Here is a 25,706-nt window from a genome sequence, read left to right as displayed (position 1 = left end):
TAATGGGAATTAATCAGAAGAGAGGGCTGATTGCTTAGAAACACATGGCTGAACTCGCAGAGGACGCGTGCGGTGGAGAGTGGTCATTAGGATCGATCAAATATATGCCGGCCCACGGAACAATATACCGTAGCTGCCCCTGTGAGACCGAAGCGCAGGTTGCTGAGATGTACGTTACGCCTCCGACACTCTCCCTTCTCATGTACTCCAACTTCCTCCTCCCCTACCGAGTACTTAATGTCTTTACCCATTTCTCCTTCCTCTCCCACACACACACACATACAGACATAATCCAGCGATAAAAGTGAGCGAAATCCACACCAATAACCATTTCCCACAAGAAATGAACGACGTCTCCCTCTATTTGAACCACGCGACAGCAGAGGCAGCAAGATGAACTTCGAGACTGAGTTTAACGCATTAAATCCCGGAAGAATTTTGCTGTAGAAATCCTAATACTGTCATCATTATTCAACTTGGCAACACTGAATTTCAATGCAAATCTGACATTCAATTTTTTTAATTCTTATTGTACTGCTATACAAAGGTGCATCATCAAATAACAGAAATTTGCTTTCTGGAAATTAATGGGTATGCTCAACTACTGGCCGCGTCGTGCTCGCGAAAGCTCGCTAATGTCAAGGGGGCGGTGTCATACACAGTAACTCACCTTCTCTCACTGAAGCGGATGGTGAAAGGGCAACCCTCGGGGTCCACCTCGTACTCTCCCGGGTTGGTGGTGCTCGGCTTGCAGCCGTACATGCAGTGGATGAAGAGCTCCCCCACCTGCTCGTTGACTGCAATGTTGTTGACGACAACGGCCAGCTTCATGTTGTCCACTGGACACTTCTCTGCATTGCCGGGCGTGGTAGGGTGTGGTCATCAGTGGTCAAGGAGACAGGGGAGAGAGCATCATAGAGGTAACAAAGGAATGAGACAAGGCTTTACGTTTTTATGTGACATAGAAGATGTTAACACCTGAATTGCTCACTTGTTTAATAAATTCCAGGTTAAAGAGCCTTCCAGATTCTCTTGTACGTCATCTAAAGATGGCTCTCAATGTCTGAATGACACAAGTCTATTAAACTCTAGGAACATAATTGGACCCAGAGTCATGTTCGATATCAAGATCTTCAACATTCATCTATTTTCTTCCACAGAGTATTTCTTGCAGAGACATACCATCCATATAAGAGTGCAAAATTTAGCATGAAAATACCTGTATCTCTCTTATGGAGTAGCACATTTAGCCACTTTGCATTACGTCTATGCCTGCTGATTCTTTTCTATTAAAGGAAGTGAAACATACATGTATCTCCAACAATCCACGCAAATGAGTAAAATAATTGGAAGAAAAAACAGCCATGGAGGAAGAATGACTATTTTCTCAAGTATTTTACGCAATGAACTACCACACATACGTTGAGTTTTACCATGCCAGAAAAGTTCTACCACAAGAAGAGAAGGACTTAGCTAAAAGTGAACAAGTGCTAGTTCAGGAAATTGGAGCATGGAACTTACCGAACTGTCGAGAAGTGACACACTTGCGGCAGTATGTGTGCTGGAGGGGGTGGGGGAAGAGGAGAAAAAAAAGCAAGATGAGTTAAATCATTCATATCATTAGTCACACTGAATTAAAGAAATAAAATCGGGCTTATCCCCAACACTGAGAAATTCCATGTTCCGCACTCTGAGTATCTTGTAAAACATGACAAAAAGAAAAGAAAAAAAAGCAAAGCAAAACAAAACAAAACAAAACCAAGACAACAAAAACAAAACCTATGCCTCTCTTCCATCCCGGAAATGTTATGTATCAAAGTTTAGCAAGCACACATGCAGAGTGGATATTTAGGTTGTTGTCAAGGGGGCTGTTTCACAAAGAATATATAAGTTGATCTTGAAAGTTAAGATCAACTTAAAAGTGTGGTATACCAGTGATTTCCCTGTTTTAGTTTTTAGCAGTCTTTTAGAAAATCTGCTTCAAATTGTTTTTCTTCTCATATCTGATGAAAAAGAGGTTTTTTCATATTGAATGTGAAGTTTTACAGCCAAGCCTCAGCTTGTCTCTTGATTTTTCTCATCCAAAAAAAAAAAAAATAGTCACATGTGTTCCCTCTCCAAACAAAAGAGAGAAAAAGTAACATGTGTTCTCTGCAAAAAAAAATGTCCGGGCATGACATGTTAAACATAGACATCACGCAAACAAGTTGGCCCGTCCCCGCTGATAATCAGAACGAACCTAATTAGCATTGCTGACAAATAGAAGTTTCCTGCAAGAGGTGTTGGGGAGGCTGTTTTAGCTCCACCCGTGGGATTGTCCATTATTTCCACAAACGTCATTGGAAGACATCATTATTCCGAAAAGTGCAGAGAGTGGTCGAAGCAAGTCCATCTGCCCTGTTTTGTATGGCTGCTACAATAGCACGATGACTTTTAAACATGTGACCTTCCAAAATGGACTCCCCTAGTGGGCATCAGGCCATCAACGTGAGACTTTTAGTAATAATAACGAAATCAAGCGATGATCTTGATAGTGCTCTTTCTTTCTTTTTTTTCTCTCTTTTTCTGTTGGTAAACATGTTTTTGAGCGTAAAGCGAAAATTTCAAGTTCAATATTTTTCAGCCATTTGCTGCAGCCACGTTTCTTTGCTCTCAACCTTGTATGCTCAACACTGACCTCTACATGTTTTCTTTTTGGAATACATCCATCGGTGTGATAGAAACTGGAGGATACACTCACTTCACATCAATTAGAGATATGTAATCATTCCCCTGGGAACCCCGTCCTCATGCGTTTTCATGAGTCGGTCGTCATTCTCGGTGGTATGCGTGCGAGCAAATAACATGTCATGACGCGATATGCGAGAGCCATCACGACTTTGTGACGCACTGGACACACCTAGTGGGAATATGGAGATGACTCCAACTGTACAACCTCCATTCTTTTCAGGATTTAAAAGCCATTTTCTCCTATTTTTTTCTTTAATGCTGAGAGACATTTCATGTGATAATGCGCTAGATGAATATTGTGAATTATTATTATTATTATTATTATTACTTTGCATAACTTCTTTTGGCTCTTTTCTTCAACTCTATCTTTTCCTATCTCCCTCTCCCTCTCTCTCTCTCTCTCTCTCCTTCTGTCTCTCACTCTATCTGTCTATATATTCCTATCTCTCCTTCCCCAGCTCATTTTGTTTCTATTTATCAATTTTGAAATATTTCTATATATCTCTCGCTTCCCCCTCTCTCTCTTTCCCTCATTCCTTCAAACATTGCTCATGACCGGACAGAAACCACATACCCCCTGAGAGAGTTTGTTGCATTCAAATAAGTCTCTGTTTGTTGTTGTTTTTTCATATATGCAACAAACTTTACATTCATAAAGCCAGTGACTCAAAATGACTGAGTAACAGAAGACATAGGACAATGAAAAAAAAAAAAAAAACTGGGGGGGGGGGGGGGGGGGACAGAAACAAGGCAAAACATGAAGAAACAATGCTATTCAGGCCTGGACAATGTGTTGACCTGCCTCCAAGCAAAAATTCATCGCTGATTTGCATCATCAATTTCCCGGTAAGAGTAGACCTGGGAGGGGAGGGGGCCTGGTTGGTGATTAAAGGGATGGCATAGTATTGGTTGAGGTAAGGATTCAGCCTTTAACTTTTTTGCAAGATACTTAGAAACCACTGTATGAAACGCTAACGAGTATGCAATTCTAAGAGGAATTCAAAGTTCATTTGATGAAAACTGTTTTTCAAATGGCCGAGATATCCAAAAACAAAGTATAACAAAGCGATTGCTTTGTTATTGATATCTCTGCCATTTCAAAACCAATTTTCATCAAATAAACTTTGAATTCCTTTTACAATTATGTGCTCTTTCATATTTCATAAGAGATTTCTCATCATCTCAAAAATCATCATAAAAAAATGTTGGAAACCTGCAGCCCCATCTCAACTGAAACTGTACCATCCCTTTAAAGCTAAAACTGGACATATAGAATGCATGTGCATTTCCCCGTCGTATTTGGTGCGGATTTTACCTGGTTTTTTTTTCTTTCTCTCTATCTGCTTCCATTATCTTCGTGTACAATGTGGAAAGTAAATTGCAGCAGATTTCTGTGAAACCTCGGAAAAGTGTCATGAATCAATATACTACCCAAGTACAGTCTAATACAAAATTATAGGGTAGATGTAGATCGATGTGTGCACGTGAAAGTATTACTTTTGAGTACAGAAGCAAATCAAATCCATGTCAGCTAACACATTCGAATGCATTGCTCAGGAATTCTCTCATAGTCAAATTTGTCTCTACGCACACTACCCCATCAGTAAGTAACGAATTTACAACCATTTTGCAGTACAGTACACCATTTGATATGTACTCATACAATGTCTTTGCTGATTCAGTTACTACATGTATATAACATTTCCAGTTCTACTCTTAACTGTTGTCTTCTTGTAGGTACAAATATTAAGACAGCTTTATGCTAAACCCTTCTTTTTTGTTTGTGATAGATGACCCCTCTTGTATAACTACAATTTAGGGTCACAAGGAGAAAATTGATATGAAAAGAAAATGAGTATTACTACACAGCACAAAACGTGTAAGATATCATCATGCACAGTAAAATGTGCCATTAAAGACTAGCAGAGAAATATAGAGAGCATCGGTAGAGTGTCGATGTCTAAATCCCACGGTGAATGAACAATCTTCTTTGACCCGACACACATCGGAGACAAAGAGCACCACCACGAATGCTGTGCAAGCAATTCGCGTGACACTTGTGGACTCATTTTGTCCGTGGTCACAGATAACTTGGGCAAACGTCCAACTTTTACCTCGCATACATCTTCAGAGAACATACCACAATTGGTACAGGAAGAATGGTCAACTGGAACAAACAACATTAGACACTAGCTTTCTCTCTCGTCAAATGATGTTTCATCAGTAAATTCATCACAGAAGTCACGAAAGAAGAAGGGGTAGAGGGAAAAAAGGGGGATGTTCCTCTTTAGGACGGAGAGAGAATGAACGGATACAGGGAACAGACACATCTTCCACTTTTTTTCAATTTTCTTTTGTCCGCCCGTCAGCTCTGATTAGGATCGAGCTGCTAAGCACACAGTTCCTGAACAGGCCGAAAACGATAAAGAGACGGCGCGTAAATTTGATCCAAATGGGTCAAAACTGGATCCAGCAGTTCCCGGTCGGCACATGCTCCCGACTCCAGCAAAAGGAGAGGCAGCGAGGGATTTGGTTGTGCCCTAATATATTTCTCTGCGCTCCTATAACTTTAATATATATATATATATATATATATCTTAGGTCATTTTCTTGCTATCTATCATGTTTCCTTCTGTGTGCGGACACAGGGGTACATCACGGCTCAAGATCACTGGCCTATATACCGCGAATACCGGGGTCCATCGGGATTGGTGAAACTTTCGAGGAGTTGTATAACAGGAGGAAATGGGTGTGATGAGGAGGGTTTTCTGGAAAGGGCCTCTCTTATGAAGTAACTCTTCTGCCCCCTTTGCCCCCCATGCTTACCAAGAAGCCACATAGACACATGATATCCCGAATCACTCCATTCTATTAACACGCTGCACATGAATGTGATTTGATGTCTTTGTCATCAGCTTTGGAAAAATACCACGGGAAAGGGCAAAACTGACTAACGGTGCATCACCGAGATGAACTTTTTGGTCAACAACTTTTATGCATTTGTATAAGATAGAAAATGTAGAAAATGAACAGAGATGCAACGGCTTTATATGCAGTGCTGGGCCAGGCATCTATAGGTACTTTGGAAATGATGAGATATCCATGCACAAAGAATTGATGTTTTTTTTGGAAAGAACAGTATTTCATGCATATCCACAAATTTAAAGATACAAGTGTACATCAAAGATATCTTATACACGTATTGATTACTAAATTATTCATTAATTAATTGCACATCTCATCATCAATTCATTTACTAGGTTACTGTTCAATTTCTGATGAAACCATGTCATGAGGATGCTTATGGTCCAGATATCATGAAACAATTTATTGTTTTGTAATAAAACTAACACATCTTTTTAATAATGACATACAAAAAAGGTTAAACATACAATATCTATTTGTTTATTCTATCTGGGCGAGATAGGTTAGAAACGTCATATGATTTCAATAGGCATGGCATTATTTCAGCCAGATAGGTACAATGTATCTCCAAGTACTACAAAATAGAGCAATTTTTATGACTCAAAAAAGCAGGTGAGTTTATGAGCTAATCACAAGGTATTTGGCCCAGGAACATCATGGATTCAAAACACACTTTGATGCTGACTTCATTTTGCTGCACTGAGGCATAACGGCTTACAAAGGCTCTGCAAAGTCTGCAGTGCGCAGGACAGTGGTTGCACCTCACCACACCTCCATTTTGTGCAATCCTTCCCCCAATTAAGTCTTTCAGGGCTCCTGTGCCACAACGCCACTGACGCTGCACACACATACTGATTACCAATAGCACAGGAAGAGTTAATACCTTGCGCAGTCAATGTATGGGACTGAGACGAGAAGGACAACAGTACAGATAGGACAAAAATAGCCTTGACTTTGCCGAGTATGTGAGTAAGAAGCGGAGCTCTGCTTCGTGGTCTCCGAAATAACTCTTTAATTCTTTACCCCATTTCCAGTGGGAACAGCAGCTGTTAATTGCATCGATTAGGCAGACTCAACGTCTATCTTTTGCAATTAAATGTCCACGGGCAATGGAAACAAGGGAATGGGGGGGGGGGGGGGGGGTAGAAGGGGTGAAGTATATTTCAAGGGGAGAGTTCACCTGTCTACTATGCACTCTCCTCCAAAGAGATTATTTCCTTTCCACAAAAACATTGTCGGCCAAAAATAAAAGGCTGTGGCGTCAGCATGGTGCCTCATGGTTACTTCACTATATTAGAAACCTACAATATGCACTATCCGTTAAATGTTTTAGGTCAGCCTGCTGAAAGGGCATCTTTGCTTTTTGAAACCGTTTGCCACAACAAAACTGTCCCGTTTGTCTCATTTTTGTACGACTAATTATGGAGCGCAGTACTCTCTTTTCGTCAGGTGGTCTGTCTTGTCCATGAATGTTCGCACTCAGGAAGGGCCATGATTGATGGTAATGAATTAGAATGTGAACACATTACCTAAGTAATGTTAACATTCTGTCTTCACAGGGGGCTTGGAGTTCTCCTCCCTCATTACACCAATTTATATTTGTGGGACTAAGCGAGACCTTCACAGTATAACTTGATTTCAGTCTCTCTTAGTCATGCTTTCACCCCCTCCCCCCCCCCCCCCCCAAAAAAAAAAAAAATGAATGTGACCATTTCTAATGCTCAATCTCCTCTTCAATGCACTATCAGAATCGGTGATCAAGGGACGGATTATCTGTTTAAGTAGGCTCAGCTATTGTAAAATGTGTAGCAAGTCACTTTTTTTAAACCTTCAAACAACACACTTTTTTATAGTTGTAGTAATACCTGCGTGCTGTTTGTAAGTCATTTCTCAGCATTCACTTTTGAAGTGCATCATGTTTTGTGTAGTTTTACTGTTTCAGCAGCAACACAAGTGCTGCATATTACTGGGAAAAAATATAATTAATCACTTCCATGAGATATTTTCTACGGGCCATAGAATATTTTTTAGCCCACCAATCAGTCTTCTAATTGGACATGGTATATTGCACATGAGCTGTACCAAAATACTTGAGTCTCCGTCAAGGAATGTGAAGGTATTTGATAGGCTACTAGGATAGTAATGGTGGACTTCGCTTCACATGAGTGTGTGGCTGCACGCTCAAGTAACATTTTTACAGGGTGTACTTGAACTTCTGAACTTTTATGCGAGTTTACACCCTTGATTTTGCTGCTCCTTGCAATTAAATGGCTGCTCATATGCTAGTATGCTAGCATGAGGGGTCTGTGTAGCATCTCATTCCACATTACTCCGCGCAATCACGGAGCTATTACAAGGTGTATGCAGAGTTAGCAGTCTACTGCCTTCTGTTAATATTAGGGCTCTTTGGCATCCATGGATGTGAATGTGCATCTTGCACATTGCAACACTAATACCAACACTAAACTAGAAATGACCAATATGATAATCCCTTGAGGCTCATGTTGGTCAATCGGGAAAAAGCCCTAAATCGCCAATACACACAGCGGAGCTCGGTTCAGCAGACGACATTCAACACCAGGCCCAATACCAACTACCAGAAATACATCTTCATACAGTAATTCTGATGTCAACCTACACTGACTGATTTCAAGTTCAGTTTTATCACTGCTCCTGGTGCCGAGGCTGCTAGTGTCAAGATAGCACTAACACTAGCACCAAACTTGAAATCACCCACTGTATGTATACGAACTTATTGATGACAGCACAGTGTAAATAATGAAAGTGTTAACACGTACTGCATGTACACACTCACCCCACACTGGGTAATCACTGGGTCCTGGAAGACTGAACGGCAGAGAAGGCAGAACAGGGTTCTGTTTGGGGGCTCCACAAAGACGAGGGCCTCACTCTGTGCATTGTGGGAAGGAATTGAAGAAGAAGAGAACACAGACATCGTGAGACATAGAGACACACATTGGTCTTGCATATTCCATGAAAATATATATTTTTTTTTAATCATTATTTCATCATGATCAAAGAACCAACAGTTCTTGAGTATGAATGGGGTTAATGTAAGAGGTTAGGTTTGTAACGATTGTCTTTAACTTCCACAATCATGTGAAAGGAGATATCACTGGACATTTCCAAGAAAGGTTCATACAATACAAGAAATCTAATCTTTAAATAAGCCCCCCTTGGCTGTTTTGCAATAAGTTTAAAATGCTACAGTCTTTTTAACTGAAATCTAATGACTTTTTCTTTCACATCTTGTGCACATTTTGAAGCCCTATGGCAGTTTCCAATGACTTGTGTGTGCACAATGTATGGGTTCTATAAGATGTGTCAGATGAATGTTTTTTCCTGGTTTTTCTCAAATAATATCCCTTTTGGTTACCATTACTTTTCTAGATAAAAGGAAACAATAAAAAACAAAAGTAAAAAAAAAACCCAAAGTTCGGCTAAATATGTAAATTCATTTCAATATAGCAAGTTTTCACGTAAATTCATTTATAATACTACAAAGAATATTAAACAAAACATTAGCCCATTTAAAGCTTTATTTAGGGATTTAGAGCCGTAAATCTGATGCACAAAATATTATGCATAAATTAGCATTTTAATTAGCATAATACAGAACAAATAACCATGTTTTTGGAAAATCACAAAATCCACAGAAGATAATGCAGGATAGACAAATACAGCATATACCTTATGGCAGAAGAAATCACCGTAATACAATTTGCTTGTATCTTCCCACAAAAACATCTACTATCTAAAGAAGACTACAGTACGTCTGCAAACAGAAAACAAGATCAGAGCTGTCACATATAACCTGAAATCTGTATCCATACAAAAGAATGCCGGAGTGGGAGGGGGCAAAGAATAGCATGGCATTAAAGTTAAAGCAAGGTGAACTTTGCAACTGATTGACAAATTGCCCTACATCGACGTAAATAAGCACTGAATTGATCAGTGTCTCAGTAGTAGCCATGATAAAAAAATCTCGACGGAAGAAAATCATGAATTTCAAGGTGAACTCCTTCCTGAAGTTTGAAGGCATTAAATAAGAAATGACTACCTACATTGTAAATCCATCCCCAGAAAGAGAGAAAGATAAGGATAAGGTATAATTAATAGAATAAATAATGATGATAATAATGAACAGTAACAATCATATTCATTACAAAGATAATAATCACAATCATAATAATAAAATGTGACAAGAAAAGAAATGACAATGAAATTGACTCTGTATTAATGAACTTTTCACATTCTTTTGATCCTCTCACCAAATTTGACATTTCAAGCACACATGAACATGAAGACACAATTTAAGCACATACTGAAAAATAAAATGATTATATGAAAATGTTGATACTCTGCCATACTTTTTCAAGGGGTTGGATGTGTGGTGAAATCCAGTAATCTCTCTTAAAATGCATGTCTGATCTTGCACTTCCGTCTCACAACAATCTTAATCCCTGATATCTCTCAGAAGCCCCATTTTAATCCAGTACAAAACAAGAGCACTGGCATGAAATATGGTTTTTAAACATAATTCCACAGAAAATTAATATTTACATAACTATATAGAGACCAATACTGTAAATGATAATTTTTTTGTTTATTTATTTATATCTTTTTTGCTGTGGTTTAATATTTGCGAATAGGCTCTTGACTGCAAAAATAACAACGTGCAAATATATTGTCAAAAACGGAAACAAACATTCGCCCCTCACACACTGTTCAGGGCCAGCAAAGTAGCATTGTAATATCAAGTGACTACGGATACCAGTAATATTATATTCTACTGACAGATATATTGGATACATACAGATTTGTATATTCATGCAATTTCAGTCACTAATGAATTACAGTGACAAGTTGTTGATGTCATCAACGGTCTTCGGTGCAGATGTTTACAAAACGTTTCTATATCAGTTTCATTCACATCAAGCGTTATATCCCTGTACAAACTTATTGCAACTTCAGTAACTAGTATTATAGCAACAGGGTGTTGACGTCATCAAAAATTCTTGGTGCTGATGTCTACGGAATGTTTGTATAGTTACATTCACAATAACCTGTTAAGGACGAGTCCCGAGCATACTCGGGCAGGTGTCTATGTGATATGTGTGTTGTAGCAAAATCAGCCCATCCTCAATGGGTTAATATACATCCATATTCTATACCCGTATACAAATTTGTATCACGCAACTTCAGTAACTTGTAAAATATATACCGGTACACAAATTTGTATATTCATGTAGCTTCAGTAGCAAGTAAATTATAGCATCAGGGTGCTGATGTTATCAAAGATGCTGCCAAGGTCTGCAAAGGCTATACATCCATTTTCCTGGTTTAAAATGTATCAAGACATTCATGGAATTGTGTCACACTGAAGTAAATGGATTAAACATGAATTCAAGACAGTCTTGGGTCCCGTGTCATAAAACATGTTATCAGTATTAAACAACTGCCACATATCTATGACAAATTTGCTTTCAGCCAATCAGATGCAAGGATTTCATCAGCTTATCATAATTTGTTACTGATTACAAGTTTTATGAAATGGGGCCCTGATTGAAATATGGTTTTTAAACAAAATTAGTTTGCAATACTCTGCACACGACTGACAAAAATGCATGCAAATTACATTGTACAACACTCGCAAAACTGAATCTGCATGCTACAAGACATCAAGCACAGAATATTCCTGCAATGCCAAATCGTACTGCTGCACAGTCACAGAAATACGTGTAGCTGCGGGCATAGCACGAAGTGTTGTATGTTTTCACTACTGTATAAGCTGTTATTTTCACGAGGTTTTAATTTTTGCGAATTTCACGAAGTACTCTTGGACCATGAATTTAACAACAAATGAAAATTTTGCTATGCGCTATGGCAATATAGTACGCTTACAATAGCCAAGGTTTCCATTCGTGAAAGCAACATCTCGCAAAAAAAGTCTGAGACCTCCTCATTCGCGAAAACATCTGTACGCAAAAAATAACCAGCTTATACAGTACTTTAACCAACACAAAAATGAACGCAGACAGAAAACAGTTCATCTGATCAACCATGACCTCAAAGAATACTTACTTTAATCGTCACTTTGAGGCAGAAATGCCTTCATTGATATTACAAGGAATCTTAAACATGCTAGAAGCATCTTGAGCTTGTTATTGTTTCTAATAGTTGCGATGTGACTGATTTTATCGCATCATCAGTATAAACTATATATTGACAAAAACATTCAAGACAGCCTATAATGTCACCAAAGTTACAGAAACACACAGTATCTCAAGGAATCCTAGAAATGTTGATATTGCTGTGCACTGCCTATTGAATTCCTGCATAGATTCACTCAACAGATTTGCCATTGGGTGACACAAAAACTACATATTACACCACTGTATGTGTACACTGGCAGACCAAACCTTGGGGTGCAGAAGGTCGCTGTTGCAGGTGCGATCATACGAACAGAAAGAGAGACATACAGACAGACGAACAGACAAGACAGCCGATGCTACAACGTACCTCTTCTTCTTCCAGGCTACCCATCCTAGGTGCCTTCAGCGGTAACACCGTGGGCCTGGCCACGCTACCCTTCCCCGGAGCGCAGCCGTCAGGTTTCCCACACAACTTCCTCCGCTGCTCCGACGCGAGAAATCCAAGGAAAGGGGGCAAACGAATGCCGGCATTGTTACATGGCCACACTTGCCAAAATTGATGGGGGTAGATACACTTGTTGCAGTCAGTCAGATGAACAACTGAATCACAAATCTTGATTAATAATGCCTCTTATTGTAGCAGTCTCACTCCCAACCAAACAGCTGTTTATCAACTTTTTTTTCCCTGTCTTCTGTTTTTTTTTTTTTTTTCGCACGGGAGAAAACAGGAAACACCGCAACGGAATGCAGACTGGGAAAATGTCATGCATGAATTTCACGGGAAACGTAAAAATCGCTCGTTCGTGGAAGTTGGAGTAAGGCAAAAATATGTAGCTGAGTAACTTCCCCCTCACTCACGCAGTAAACGCCGGCTCAAAGTCTGTTTACCACTGCCGTGGGAATGAGTGAATGAGTTTTCGGCACTTCTCCCTTTCTGTGTTTTTTTTTTCCTTCCTGCGCCGAGCGGGTAAAGCTCAGAGGGGAAGTTACTCACCCATATTGCTACGACGCGTCGTCGGTATTTAGTGTGACGACGGCAACCACACAAGAGACCTCAGCGGGGAGGGAAATGGTGGGTAAAAAACGCAAAGGAAAGGTGTCCGGTGAGTGACACAGAGGAACCATAAGATATGCCTCAGAAAACCGGGGCCAAATCAGCCAAAATTGGCTCAAATTGGAGTGGGTGGGAAGTATGCTGGTGACGAGAACAAAAAAAAGAGAGGAAATAAGGCACCAATAAGTCAAATTCCTGACTGGGGCAAGTGCCAGCCAAAGGAAAAGGAGGAATTGTAGGAGCACCTGATTTTAAAACGGAACTGGAAGAGGGGATCACTTTAATTTCCTCAAGAGCTAAACTGAATTACAGCCAGATAAACACGCTCAGCAGCAAGTCTGCAAGCCAGAGTTCTGGGCAGGAGTGATCGGGGGGGGGGGGGGGGGGGGGGCTGCGGGAGAAGATATCTTGTGAGACGTGGTTCGTAGGACGCGCCAAGGCATCTATCATGAAGTGTGGAAGGTTCTACGTATGTGTGTTTAGATTTTCAGTAGTGGTTTGAGTCATTATGTTTTCAAAATGTTCAATTACCTGAAACCTCTTCCATGTCTTTATTGATGATTGTGGAAAAAAAAATACAGAGCTGCAATAATTTCTTTGGTTGGTTAAAGTATCTGCGAAACATGCCATAAGAGGACATTGCATTTTACCGTACTCATTACAGGTTTTGTCTTCTTCTTTTTCTGCAAGGGCCATTAAATATAATCAACAAGTAATTATGGAGCAAACATATTGCTAAATGAAAAAAATAATTGGCTGTGCAATAAAAATGGACCTTTGATTGACAAAAAGATCCCTTTCTAAATCTTATGAACACCACTTGTCACAGGCCCTTTTCAAAAATAACACAATGAAAATAGCTTATAAAAAAAAGTAATGGGTACAGCTTACATAACTTATTATCTATTACTTATTACTTTAATTTAAAAAAAAAAGAAAAATATCATTGAAAATCAAGGAATACTTGAATTTCTCACAGAATTATTAAAAAAAAAACCCCCACACACGTACAATTTTGTAGATTGAGCAAAAATGTAACACATGTGGATCTGGCACACTGGTACTCTTTGGATGATGCTCGGTAGAAAGTGTATGCGTGTTGTTACCCAAGAACCATTACCTCTGATGATATCTTCTGTAGGGGTGATGGGAAGGAGGGGCAAGGAGATGGAGGGGAAGGGAGTTAAAAGAGACTGGTAAACTTACAGCACTGTCCATGTCTTCATTGTAGGACAGACTCGAAGAGCTGCGATTCTTGAAGCCGGGGGACGGAGGGCCCAGTGCGTTGTTAACTAGATTCTCTCCCAAACCTGGAATTTTGGAGATAGAGAACGATGGAGAAATTTGAAGATCTGACTGGAGGATAAAGTGCCTGCTACGACTGAAGGTTTTATAGTCAAGTCAAAGTATGTTACAGAAGTGATAGGATCAATTGTGAAAATTGGGCACACAGTTTTAAAGTTTACAAAAAAAAAATCATTATACAGTTTTAAACATATTCAAAATGAAAAAAAACAACAATAAATCAAATTCAAAAAAGGTTATTGATTCAAAATCAGTGCATACATGCCATATGAAGATGAATTAGCATTCACATGTACAATTGTAGTATGATGACAGTGAATTGTAAAAAATAGACACAGAACACAAAGTCTACATTATAAGGTCATACTTTCACATAATATGTATGGATCTTTTCCCCACAATATTCATATGCTCAAATATAAAAAATTGATTTTTCCTCCACAATATCCATCCACACACAAAAAAAAAACCACCATAATATCTGCCACCAAAATATTCTCTGCCATTTAAGACTGTGGACTCAAAAGTCCTGTTTGTGAGACACTGTAATAACCATGCATTTGCATAACTGATTTTTCCTAACAACAAAAATGGACTCAAAGTTTTCCTGCTACAAATCCACACACACTTACGATACATTTCTGCACAATATCCAACTCACAGCATTAATCATGCACCAATAGACAACGAAATCACATTAGCACATGTGCACTGCCTTCTCAAACACAGTCCACATTACATGTTTGTATGAAATCGCACAAGCAAATATTTTTGTCAATGTCAACCACAATAAGACATTTGAGGAAAACTCATAGGAATTTATCTGATCATCATTCACATAACTTCGTGGACATTTTGATGCTAATACTAACATTAATACACAACATTTGAACTCGAAATATGCTGCATTAAAAACAAACAAAAAAGATTAATACAAAAAGCCTTTGCAGCAACAGTTCAAATATTTCTGAGACACACATATTTTAACAATATCAAAATCAACATTTTGGATCTATTGACTGCAAAAAAAAAATAAAAATAAAAAAAAATGAATAAATAAACACTTTAAATAGAAAGTCCCAGTAGTAGCAATTTGAAATATCCATGAGTCATGAACAATCTTATATCAAAATCATACAATTTGGATCTATTGACTGATGTTACATGTGTGTATTTGTCTTATCAGGAGCCAGAATTGTGTTTTTTTTAAACAAAATCATGGGAAATCAGAACAGTTGCATTGATGAGACCTGCAAAAATAATTACCAAGTGACATGATACTATGAAATCTGAAATTGGAAGTCAGCTCCAACACCATGCTATTCACACACACACACACAGGTTAGCGAAGAAACGTAGAATACTTACAGCAGGTACATGTACAATCAAATTCAGTCAGTTACACAGTCGAGCACGGCCAATGCGACTCACAACACACGCATCAACTTGGCACCGGGCAACAACTCCCCCTCGCAACGTCTTGGCGTTTTACGTTTCTGTGCGAGTATTTTTTTTTCCTTCTCTCTCTCTATTTCTCCTCCACTTTCTATGCAGCGGTGAACCATGAGCAAACTACATAATTCCCTTCCTATCAACGTTAATTATGCTAATCGCCAACACACTAGGGCTAGATTTACTTCCCCCTTCTATTGTTAAAAAGCGCCGTGCCACTACACATTGGTTAATGCACCACTGACATCATCCATACACATGGTTCACGCAACTCCCGTACTCGGTGACGGGAAAAAAAAAAGTCGTTTTTGTTTGGCCCACTTCCAAGTATACCATGCATAATGCTAGAAACACACGGTTGAGGGAGAGAGGATGCCAGGAAAAGACAAGGAAAAGTTACCAAGAGAGGACGGAAAGACTCCCCTCATCAAAATGGAAGACCCTTCTCTGCGCACTCGGCACCAAAAAAAAAAAAGAAGTATGTGAGAACACATAGGGATGCATGTGTGTGCGTACGTGTGTGTGTGTGTGTGTGTGTGTCATGGCACAAAATTGCCCATTTCAGCCAGATGAATGCTCTAGACATGTGTAACGAGAAATCAAGAGAGAGAGAGAGAGAGCACAAGCGCAGCTCCAGGATTTACGACAGGAAGGATAATATTAGAGGAGAGAAAAGACCCCCACAGTGGTTGCGTACATGACGGCCGATCTCACAGTCACGCTCGCGGCTCAAGTCCGCCAGATTTTCACAAGACGAGACAGATTATTGTCAATCGCGGTGAGAGCGAGCTCCCCGAGATATATACTCTCCACATTGCACATCCCCCGATCTCACATTTGCCTGATGAGATCAAAAGTTTGTATCGATCCTCTAACTTTCCAAGCATCTCTTGTGAAAAAAAAAAGAATCCACTTCTCAGCACACTCATGCAGACCTGGTCATTCCCAGACCTGGTCATTCACAGACCTGTCAGGATGTTGTATCATGAATTGCACCCCTATTACTAAACTGCACCGGTTTACCACATATTGAATATTATGAAAATCTTTACTACCAATGGTTAATCCTCTGTATGAAAATGAGGTCCAATGAATTAAGCATCACATTTGAATGGTCACCATTTCACTCAGGAATGCCATCTTATCAAGATCTGAAATAAGTTATCACTTTATTCAGTTTAAAAAAGCACAAGATAAACAATAAAAAAATACACACACACATAAAAAAAACACTTCAATTTCATATTTACAGAACATTCACATGTATATGACGGGGGAAAAAGAATTAAAAACAGAATAAACCGTAACTAAAAGGCAACTCATTTTATTTCCAGTCATCTTTCAGAGACCATTCCAAAATGTTACAGAAGCAAAGTTCTCTAAATGCACCAAACAGGTTTTCCGTGACTGATTAGTCTAACATTCTGTGCAGGTGCTTATGAATATGATATAATTCTAAGCATAAGTATCTTCAACTTTTTTTCATTGTCTGGACTTTTTTTGGTTGATGTTGTTGTTGTTACTTCTCAATCCTTTTACTTTATGACAGTGCTCCACGATCTAAAAGGAAAATTGATCTCATTCTTCAAAGTGTAATGACTCCGGTGACCTGTCTTTGCATGTAATGATACTCTCCACAACACAAATTTTTGTAATCACTGAAGTCAATGTGTGTGTGTGTGTGTGTGTGTGTCTGTGTGTATGTGTGTTTGTGTGTGATAAAGTGAGACCACTTAAGTCCCCTGTTAATCCCCTTATCGGTCCAACTGGCCTCGGACTAATACATGAAGGATCACATGCCCAACAGCGGCGGCAGCGGCCAGGTCGCTCCGGGCAAACACAAACAGTCCTCTAGCTGCACCGACCGGACCCGCTAAGTCACCGCGCGGGACCGCAGCCCGGCAGTGGGTCCCAGCAATAGCTGTGCGAGAAAAAAGGGGTGTGGTGGGGGGACATGATGATGTCATATGATTGGTGGGAGATCATCCACATTTCCTGTTTAACACCAATCCACCCCCTCACCAACAAATTCCCATCTCAAAGCCCCCCTCCCTCATCCCCCCACCCATCTCACCCTCCCCTTCCTAGCGTCATGTTTGCATTTTCATGGTAATTGTATTGGGCAGGGTGTGTTGCTACTAATCATGACGTATAATCTCATGTTGACACCAGAGTTGTATGCATCGCTTCACAGGTGTTCCTTTCAAACCACAACATAAATGGTACACCAATTTAGAGGTAAAGAAGATCTCTCACAAAACATTTACAACTTACTTTTTGCCTTTGGATTTTAGGGGTAAGGAATAAAAATCTCATGTAATCATCACACAAAAGAATATACAGGGCTCAACATTAGTGGTGGCCACTAAAAATTGATGTTGGGCTACCAACTTTCCAAAAAGTTTATCTTTTGGTGGCCCGATAGGGCAACTACAAAATGTACAATTCAAAATGTATTATAATTCCTTTTATTTTGGGCCAATACATTTTTTTTTTTGCCACCAAAATTTCAGATCTAGATATATAAAATGTTTATATCAACTGAAGGCTATGCTATTACCCAATTCATTTACACAAAGAGTTGACTGTTAATACAACCTGACAGTGAGCTTCTTCAAGATGATAGCAAAAACCTTGAACATCAAAGTGCACTTTAGTACTCAATGTTAGAATATAGACTGGCAAAAAAAAGCAACTACCAGGTACTCCCTTTACAAGAGTCTTCAAGTCAATAACAAGTGATAGGAGCTCCTCAAAACCATAGCAATACACTATGAAGTTTCAATGGAAAAATCTTTTTGAAAAAAAAAAAAAATGTCTTGCCTGACAAATATGTTGATGTTTGGCGGAAGGTTCCAGGATGAACACTTCATTAAGAGTGATTCAGACAAGAAAAGACCGCAAGCCACTTCAGTTGCCACAATATTGACACTATCAGCTCCTTGGTTAATTGCCGGCTTTGTGGCAATGTGGCTATGTGCAGTGAACATGATTTTCTTGATCATCTCTGTATTACTCGAAAGCACAATTAATTTCTCCTCTTCTTTTTGAGGGTGGGGTCCTCTTCTTTTAAGTGTACAAAAAGCACACATACAGTGTACTTAAATAGTAAATTAAATGCCATGATTTACACGTACCACATATATATGGGCATTGAGGTGTGAATTTTCTTCAATTTGTCTCCCTCCAAACAAGGGAGACAAATTGAAGAAAATTCACATCTCAACCTTCACCCCTCTACTTAATATTCTCTTGCTTTCATAAATGGGCAAAGTCAGAAAGAATTTGAATTTAGTCAATATGAGGAGAACTTACTTTTCAGAACTAATTTCATGCATGTCACCTTAAGAAACCTAGAGAAAGGAACAGGGAGGCATGACTGGAAAGGAATTCGATAATGTTTTAAAGGCAAATGGTTTTTGATATGTTGAAGTGCTCAAAGAGATTTGAGCAAAGTTTAACATGTTCAACCAAAAGTTGTTTGCATCATTTGCAGAATTTTTGCACACATCAACCATGCCTATAGTGCATATTACCAACACAACAGCTTAAATTGTGAAAGCACACCAGAAAGTTCATTGACTTTCCGGGTAATGCAGCTTTCGACAAAGGTCAACTTTTTGGCTCGCGTACACGTAGGAACCCGCAAATCAGACGATGCTACAGTGTCGCAATTTAGAAATGGGGAAAGGAAAAAATACAAGTATTCACAACATAATGCCAAAAGAAAAGAACTACATTCCTAACCTTTGTCCCAGCTTGTCAGATGCAATTAGCAAAGCATTGTATAGACCACGCTAATTGTAAACCACTTACAAGCTGTTTTTTAATTCCTTACTGATGGTACTGATTGCACTTTTTTTTTTCTCCGCTCACACTTCTCAGAAACCCTGTCTGAATCCACTCAAGGGAATGTCGTGTGTAAAATGCTCCAACCGACACATGCAGGCTGTTGGGTGCTCTTACAGACCATGCCCAATTACATCAGAAGGCATTTTTACTCACAATGGCATTTTACTGCTCAATCAAAGCTCAGTAATTAAATGACCAGAGCCAAAGGTAAACAATTTTAGAAATTACGAATGAATTATACATGTGGTCTGAAATCCCTATGACTCTTGCTAGGCATACTGAAAAGTGGCCCAATGCCATACAAAGCATAATAATTATGTAGACATATAAAAAAAGTAATTCATAACATATTTCTGAAGTCTATTACTATGGAGTCTTGAATTTACCAGATGTCTTTAATTGTATTATCTCCAAGGATTCCAAACCTGTACATAGCATTACGGGATTCTGAGGGCCAAAAGGGTGTGTTTTTGGTGGAAACCAGTATTTCTGCCTTTCCTGGAATAGGCATACATGTGTAGTAATGTGATTAAAAAGGACATTATTTTCCACAAAACTTGAAGTATTTTGGGCAAAAAACCAGTGCAAAATACTGCAGAAAAGTAACAGGGCTAGCATTTGTGTATCTCCTATTTGCTTGATTGAAATGAAGTTTCAAAAGATAATTCTCTCAAAAGTGCATCTAGAGTAGGTTTTTGGAAATCTGTGGGCATGATTCTACTACATCATAGGAACGTTGATAGTCTAGAAAAATAGAAAATATCATCTTTTGCAAACAATATTTGACAACTTTACATTGGCTATTGCAATGGTGGGTCTTCATACGAAATACTTGTGTGTTTAGCAAGTCAAGTCATACATAGACACTTTCAATGAATGACAATGTCTACATTTTAGAGGCGACTTTGACCATCTTTCTATAGCACTGTTGTGTTAAAATACACTTTTGTCAGAGAAATCATGGCATATAAGCGACTACAGAATGGCATATGAATGAAGAGATAGAAAGCATGTAATCTGACAGAAATATATTCTAATATATAACCACCACTAGGTCATAGGTCCTTGTTGTCCTTGACTTGACTTTCACAAAAGTACAGCGGGTCAGATTAATTCTGATTGGTCTTCTCTTTCGATGTTACTACTCTCTTTTTGGTCGTTGAGTTTGTTTTTTCCTCTTTAAAAGATGGAGAAGACAAATGATCACATGCTTGGCCATTCAGGAGAAAAAAAAAAAGAATTAATAAGAAGGGAAACCCACATGCAGAAAACAAATTGGTTTGCACAATGGATACCTTCCTCCCTATGATCCTGCCACTGGTATGCACAGAGATGACGGAGGGACATTCATGTCGAGCTTCAATCTCCTCCTCTCAGACGGCAGGGGAAGTTACTGCCTCTGTGGGAAATGCTCAAACTTTCAGCCAATAGTTTTTATCTGGTATTATCAGTCTTTTGTCCATTTCTACTTATGAGAATACCTGTTCGCCCCCCCCCCCCCCATCAGCCCACCTGCTAGGGATGACTAGAAACGTCCGTATCGTGGGGAGGTGTCAAATAAACGCCAGTGAAGGTTCGAGCACAGCGAGAAGGGATGAACTTCGGGAAAACCACATAGTAACATCATTATGACAATTTCCAGCCATGCGGGTCACAACAGTGGCAATTAGACAAGTTTTCATTCTTTTCCTCTTGTTGTTTTTGTTTTAAGTCTCTGAAGCACAGTTCCAACTTTGGATCACTGAAGACACTGAATCAAGTGTTTCAAAAGAGGTAAAATCACCAGGGGCAGACAACATGCTGGGGCTTTCTGAATGAGATACCTCAACGTCTTGACGTTTCCATGACAACAGAGGGTGATCTGTGATCACCAATTGGGCAACTTTAATGGAATACTGCCATTATGATCATCTCCATGGGGACTATTTTGTCTCCTTCTGATATCATCATCTAAAAAGTGCCCTACTCGGCCAGCAGATAACTCTGAAAAGTTCATAAAGTTGGCAACAGAGAGGCTCTTGTGTCCTAGGTGGGAAGATTGTTGTAATGGGACTCAATCAAGATGAAACACTCTGAGAGCTGGTTTTCAATCTACAGCTATTAAGCAATTGTAAGGACTACACAAAAATACTTTGTACCCAATTTCAAGACGTAATGTGGGTAATTCATCTACCTACAGCTGTGAAGGTGTGAGCTTCACAAATATTGTATAGTGGTCTATTGTGCTACATTCCATGACACACATGAGTTCTGCATTTCTATCTTCCAATTTATCAGTTCGTGCTTTCTGAACCAAAACATTTGAGCATGATAGCTTGGTGCTGTACTGAATTCAATTCTTCACTTTACAAGAGTTTGTTAGACCATCGGTTGCTTTTCCATGTTCTGTTGGAAGCAAAGTGAGCTTGAAGTTGACCCTGAAAAAAAGCAATTTTTCACTTTGACCACCATTTTTTTCCCCTTGTCTTCTGCGGTTCAGACTTACACAAGAGGTAAAGAGCTAAAAGTGGGATTAACTTTACAGGATATCAGGCATGATGACTTTTGGTCCCATCCTTTTCCGATAAAAGTTTTACAACATCCCATTTCGCTTGCGGTACTTGATTCAGAGAGCACTGCACGAATGGTTTCCATTCATGGTGAGAGCACGACTTCCATTTATATGCACGTGGCATGGTTTTAGTAACTGCTCCCAGGGGTGAAGGAGACAAAACAAAACTGTGAAAAGAGGCGACAATGTATCTTCATATAGCACCCTCCCAGTCCCGCATGTGTCACTGCATGCACGTTTCTCGCTCGACACGCTCCGCTGACAATGTTGTTGATGGGGGGACCCCCTCGACTCATTAAAATGTGCCCTGAAAACTGTACAGTTGGGACACTCTTCCGGATCAAAACCAAACACTTCAAGTTCATGAATGTTAAAGGCGCTCACTTTTTGTACCCCCATTTTAGTGGCATGGTGAACACAGAACAAAACATTTTTCCAACTTCCAGTCACTAGAGGTGGCCCCAAAACCTCAGCTGGGCGGGTGAAATGACCAGTCACTAGATCCGAGGTGGCCCCGAAAGCTCAGCTGGGCGGGTGAAATGACCCTTTCACCACTGGTACACAGATTTTACCTTCACATGGGAAACATTTGTGTGCATATCTTTTTGAGTAGTTTTTTTTTTTCCCCACAAAACTTTCAGTCTTTTCTGCAGCATGAGCTGAATTTTCTTTAAACAAAAAAAAAAAAAAAAAAATATGCATGAGATGTTTACAGCTCTGATGGGGGGGGGGGGGGGGGTATTAATCTATCCATAGTCATAGGCAGAGGATACAAGATACCGGTATCTTTACTTCAGTCAATGCAAATCTATCGTAGAGAAAATATATGAAAACTTCCCCCAAAATGGATAAAGGCTCATTCGAATGTAAGATGATGTACATGTACAAGAAATTATGCACATACAAAGCCAACGTGTCATTTCATTAGATTCCTTGCAATCTTGTTAAAAAAAAAATGGAAACATGATAAGTGGATCTCTGCATCACTTATACTTTAATGTTATAAGACAATTCCATTCAGGAGCCAAAATTAAGTTTTCAGAAGTTTAACAGAAATTTCTTTCCATTGCAATCATTTGAAATAGTCCCTCGACTGACTGGCATTATAAAGAGCTCATTCAACAAGCCATCTGCTGAAGTATAAATCAGTGAGTAACTTTTGATCACTCTTCTCAGAAAACGAGAACCATTTGAAGATTCACAATGTTTTGATTTCCCACCTATTTCTACTCATTATTGGGAGCTTGATATTTGCTAAAGTGGAAATAATTTTGAACATGATGGGTGATTACAAAGCATTGGACTTTCGATGACAGTTATTTCACATTTCTCTTTGAGAAGGCTGATGGCACAAGAAAAGAAGAAGTGAAACATATTTCCTTGGTGCAATGATTCAATGTCACGGTAGATTTCTCTATGTTGCACCATGGTTGCACATATGATAACTTTTTCTGTAGAGTGCGTTTGTAAGTTGCATGCAATCTGAACTTGTGTGTTCTTAATATGAAGTTATACATGCATCACTTACACGTAACTTTGTAGATCGGTTCATTGTACACTAATATCTCATCTATTAACCCATTTATTCCTGGGGAAATTGCTGCAGAAATTATCATTACTGTAATCATTAACTTGGCAACTCTCAAGTTTCATTGCATACCTCCTTTTAGGAAAGAGATGAAATGTGACTGTGCATCACAAAACCAACAAAAAGTCGCACGTCCTGATTATATGCGAGAGTTCAAAATAGGTAAAACAAGTCAACCCATTCAAATTTTAGCTTTTCATATTTTCTGAAAGAGCAATGCTTAATTCTTCTACATCATACTAAAGTTTGGGATCATAGAAGAAATGGGAATTTGCATTTGAAGCAGTTTTTCTAGAACACTTATTTTGTAGAATAGTGTGATTATGTATGCCTTTTGGTTTCTTAAAAGTCCTTTACACACTCTTCACTTTCAAGTAACTTTTGAAAGGATGATGCTACTGCTTTGAATGTTGGTATCAGTAATGGATAGAATGTGTTGATTGACCATGCTCAATTTCAGTTTGAGCGGTAGGCTGCTCTTTCATAATCTGCCCTTAACAACAACAACAACAACAAAGCATGTTTGGTGACTTTTTGATGGTTTTGTGATGCAGAGTCACAAATGGAACTTGCAAATTTCATCACAACTGCACAAATACAGAAAACAAAACCCACAAATTTTGACACCTTAAGACAGGAAAATTAACTTTAGTTGTCTTGATGCATTGCCAATTTGAGGATCAGTTTTTAAAGATAAAACATTCTGAGGCTTATGATAAGCCTGCAACCAAAAAAATAAAAAATAAATAACGATGGTATACGACCAGACGGATGGCTCTTAATAAGAGAGAGAAGGTTCCTATTCTACCCTATGAAAAACTGGCAATGAATGATAAAACAAGACAGCATCAAACACTTAACAGGTGGTTAATTCTGGATCCTTCATGGAGTCAGAATCTCGTGTTCATCTCAGAGAAGGAAGTTTGGATGAAGACTGCACTCTTGACCTGCACTGAGATATATGCTTCAGGCATTTTATGCTCATTTTGATTTCTTGTCTCCCTTGTTTCATTTTTGATTTATTTCCTTTCATTTCAGTCCAGTTCATTCCATTTCACAGAGGAAAAAGAAAAGGGAAAGCACCCCCTCAATAAAAAAAAAAGAAAGCCTGCAATGTAAAACTAAAAAAAGAAGAAAATGGATCTTACAGACAGACAAAAAGGAAGATTATTCTTCCCTGGAGCACTTTTGAGGGGTTAAGGAGGGACAGCCCACTATTTCCGATTGGTAGCAGCACTAATGCCGCTGTGCTCAGTCACGAGCACGGATTTGAAACAAGTTCCAGTCGCAACGGATTTTTGAGGATGACTAGAAATTTTTTATTTCACTTGTGGATGCATCTCTGGTACTGCAGATCGGAGGCGACAATGACTGGCTTTGTTGAGAGATGTGCCAAGTCGCAAGCCAAAACATGCAACCGAAACAAATCCAGGATAACATCTCTGTCACAAATCTTTCCCTCTGTTTCCCCTCATTCTCATTCTTTCTCCCTTTTTTACGCATTTGACTCTAATCCCACCTCCCCCTCCAGCAACATCCGCGCCATGTTGATCAGAGTTGCGCGCAAATTAATCTCACATTTTGGAACGTTTGGAGCGGATTGCGGCGATAGAGTCGTGAGATTAATGCTTGATGCGAAAAGTCTGACACGAGAAGTGTGAATAAGTTCCTACCAGTGGATGGGCCATATCCCGTGCCTTTGTTCAGCGAGGGCGATATCAATCAAAATCGCCCCACCTCCAGGAAATCCAAGGGAACGGGCACAATGATGGACGCATCTCGGTGAAATTCGCAGCACGTGTGGAGGGTGCTCGTGCCAAGGCATTCAGTTCATTACTCCCAGACCCTGTGTCTGTATACTCTGCTGCATTCTGCTACACAGTTACTGATCATCGATCAAAGCATTGTACTGGTCATCTCAATGAAAGGACAGAGTTTATTGTCGCTGGGGCGACAAGACCTCGTATCTACAAAATGTCAAATGCTCAGGAGAACCAAAAACAACAACAACAACAACAAAACATGGCAGGCAAAGCACTATATCGAACGGGATAGCCTTTCCTTTGGCATGTC

At 39.3% G+C, this 25,706-nt stretch overlaps 2 protein-coding genes across 2 annotated transcripts in view; both read right to left on the bottom strand.

The window, feature by feature from the left end:
• The window catches only part of LOC139726077 (E3 ubiquitin-protein ligase TRAF7-like), a 48,464-nt gene extending 42,032 nt beyond the window's left edge, over positions 1 to 6,432 (bottom strand). Inside the window, exons 1-3 of the mRNA XM_071637159.1 lie at positions 6,427 to 6,432; positions 1,522 to 1,561; positions 671 to 851 (exon numbers count right to left, since the gene is read on the bottom strand). Coding sequence (XP_071493260.1) covers positions 671 to 851; positions 1,522 to 1,561; positions 6,427 to 6,432 — 227 coding nt within the window. The remainder of the gene's footprint in view (positions 1 to 670; positions 852 to 1,521; positions 1,562 to 6,426) is intronic.
• A 115-nt stretch (positions 6,433 to 6,547) lies between these two features.
• Positions 6,548 to 25,706, bottom strand: part of LOC139726076 (uncharacterized) — a 129,684-nt gene continuing 110,525 nt past the window's right edge. The window contains exons 5-7 of the mRNA XM_071637158.1: positions 14,092 to 14,195; positions 8,454 to 8,566; positions 6,548 to 6,560 (exon numbers count right to left, since the gene is read on the bottom strand). Coding sequence (XP_071493259.1) covers positions 6,548 to 6,560; positions 8,454 to 8,566; positions 14,092 to 14,195 — 230 coding nt within the window. The remainder of the gene's footprint in view (positions 6,561 to 8,453; positions 8,567 to 14,091; positions 14,196 to 25,706) is intronic.

This window comes from Diadema antillarum, unplaced genomic scaffold (genome assembly GCF_040938485.1).
Source record: "Diadema antillarum isolate AM-2024a unplaced genomic scaffold, OU_Dant_1.0 seq00000079_RagTag, whole genome shotgun sequence".
In the NCBI taxonomy this organism is placed as follows: Eukaryota; Metazoa; Echinodermata; class Echinoidea; order Diadematoida; family Diadematidae; genus Diadema; species Diadema antillarum.
This window is presented reverse-complemented; position numbering and strand designations above follow the sequence as displayed.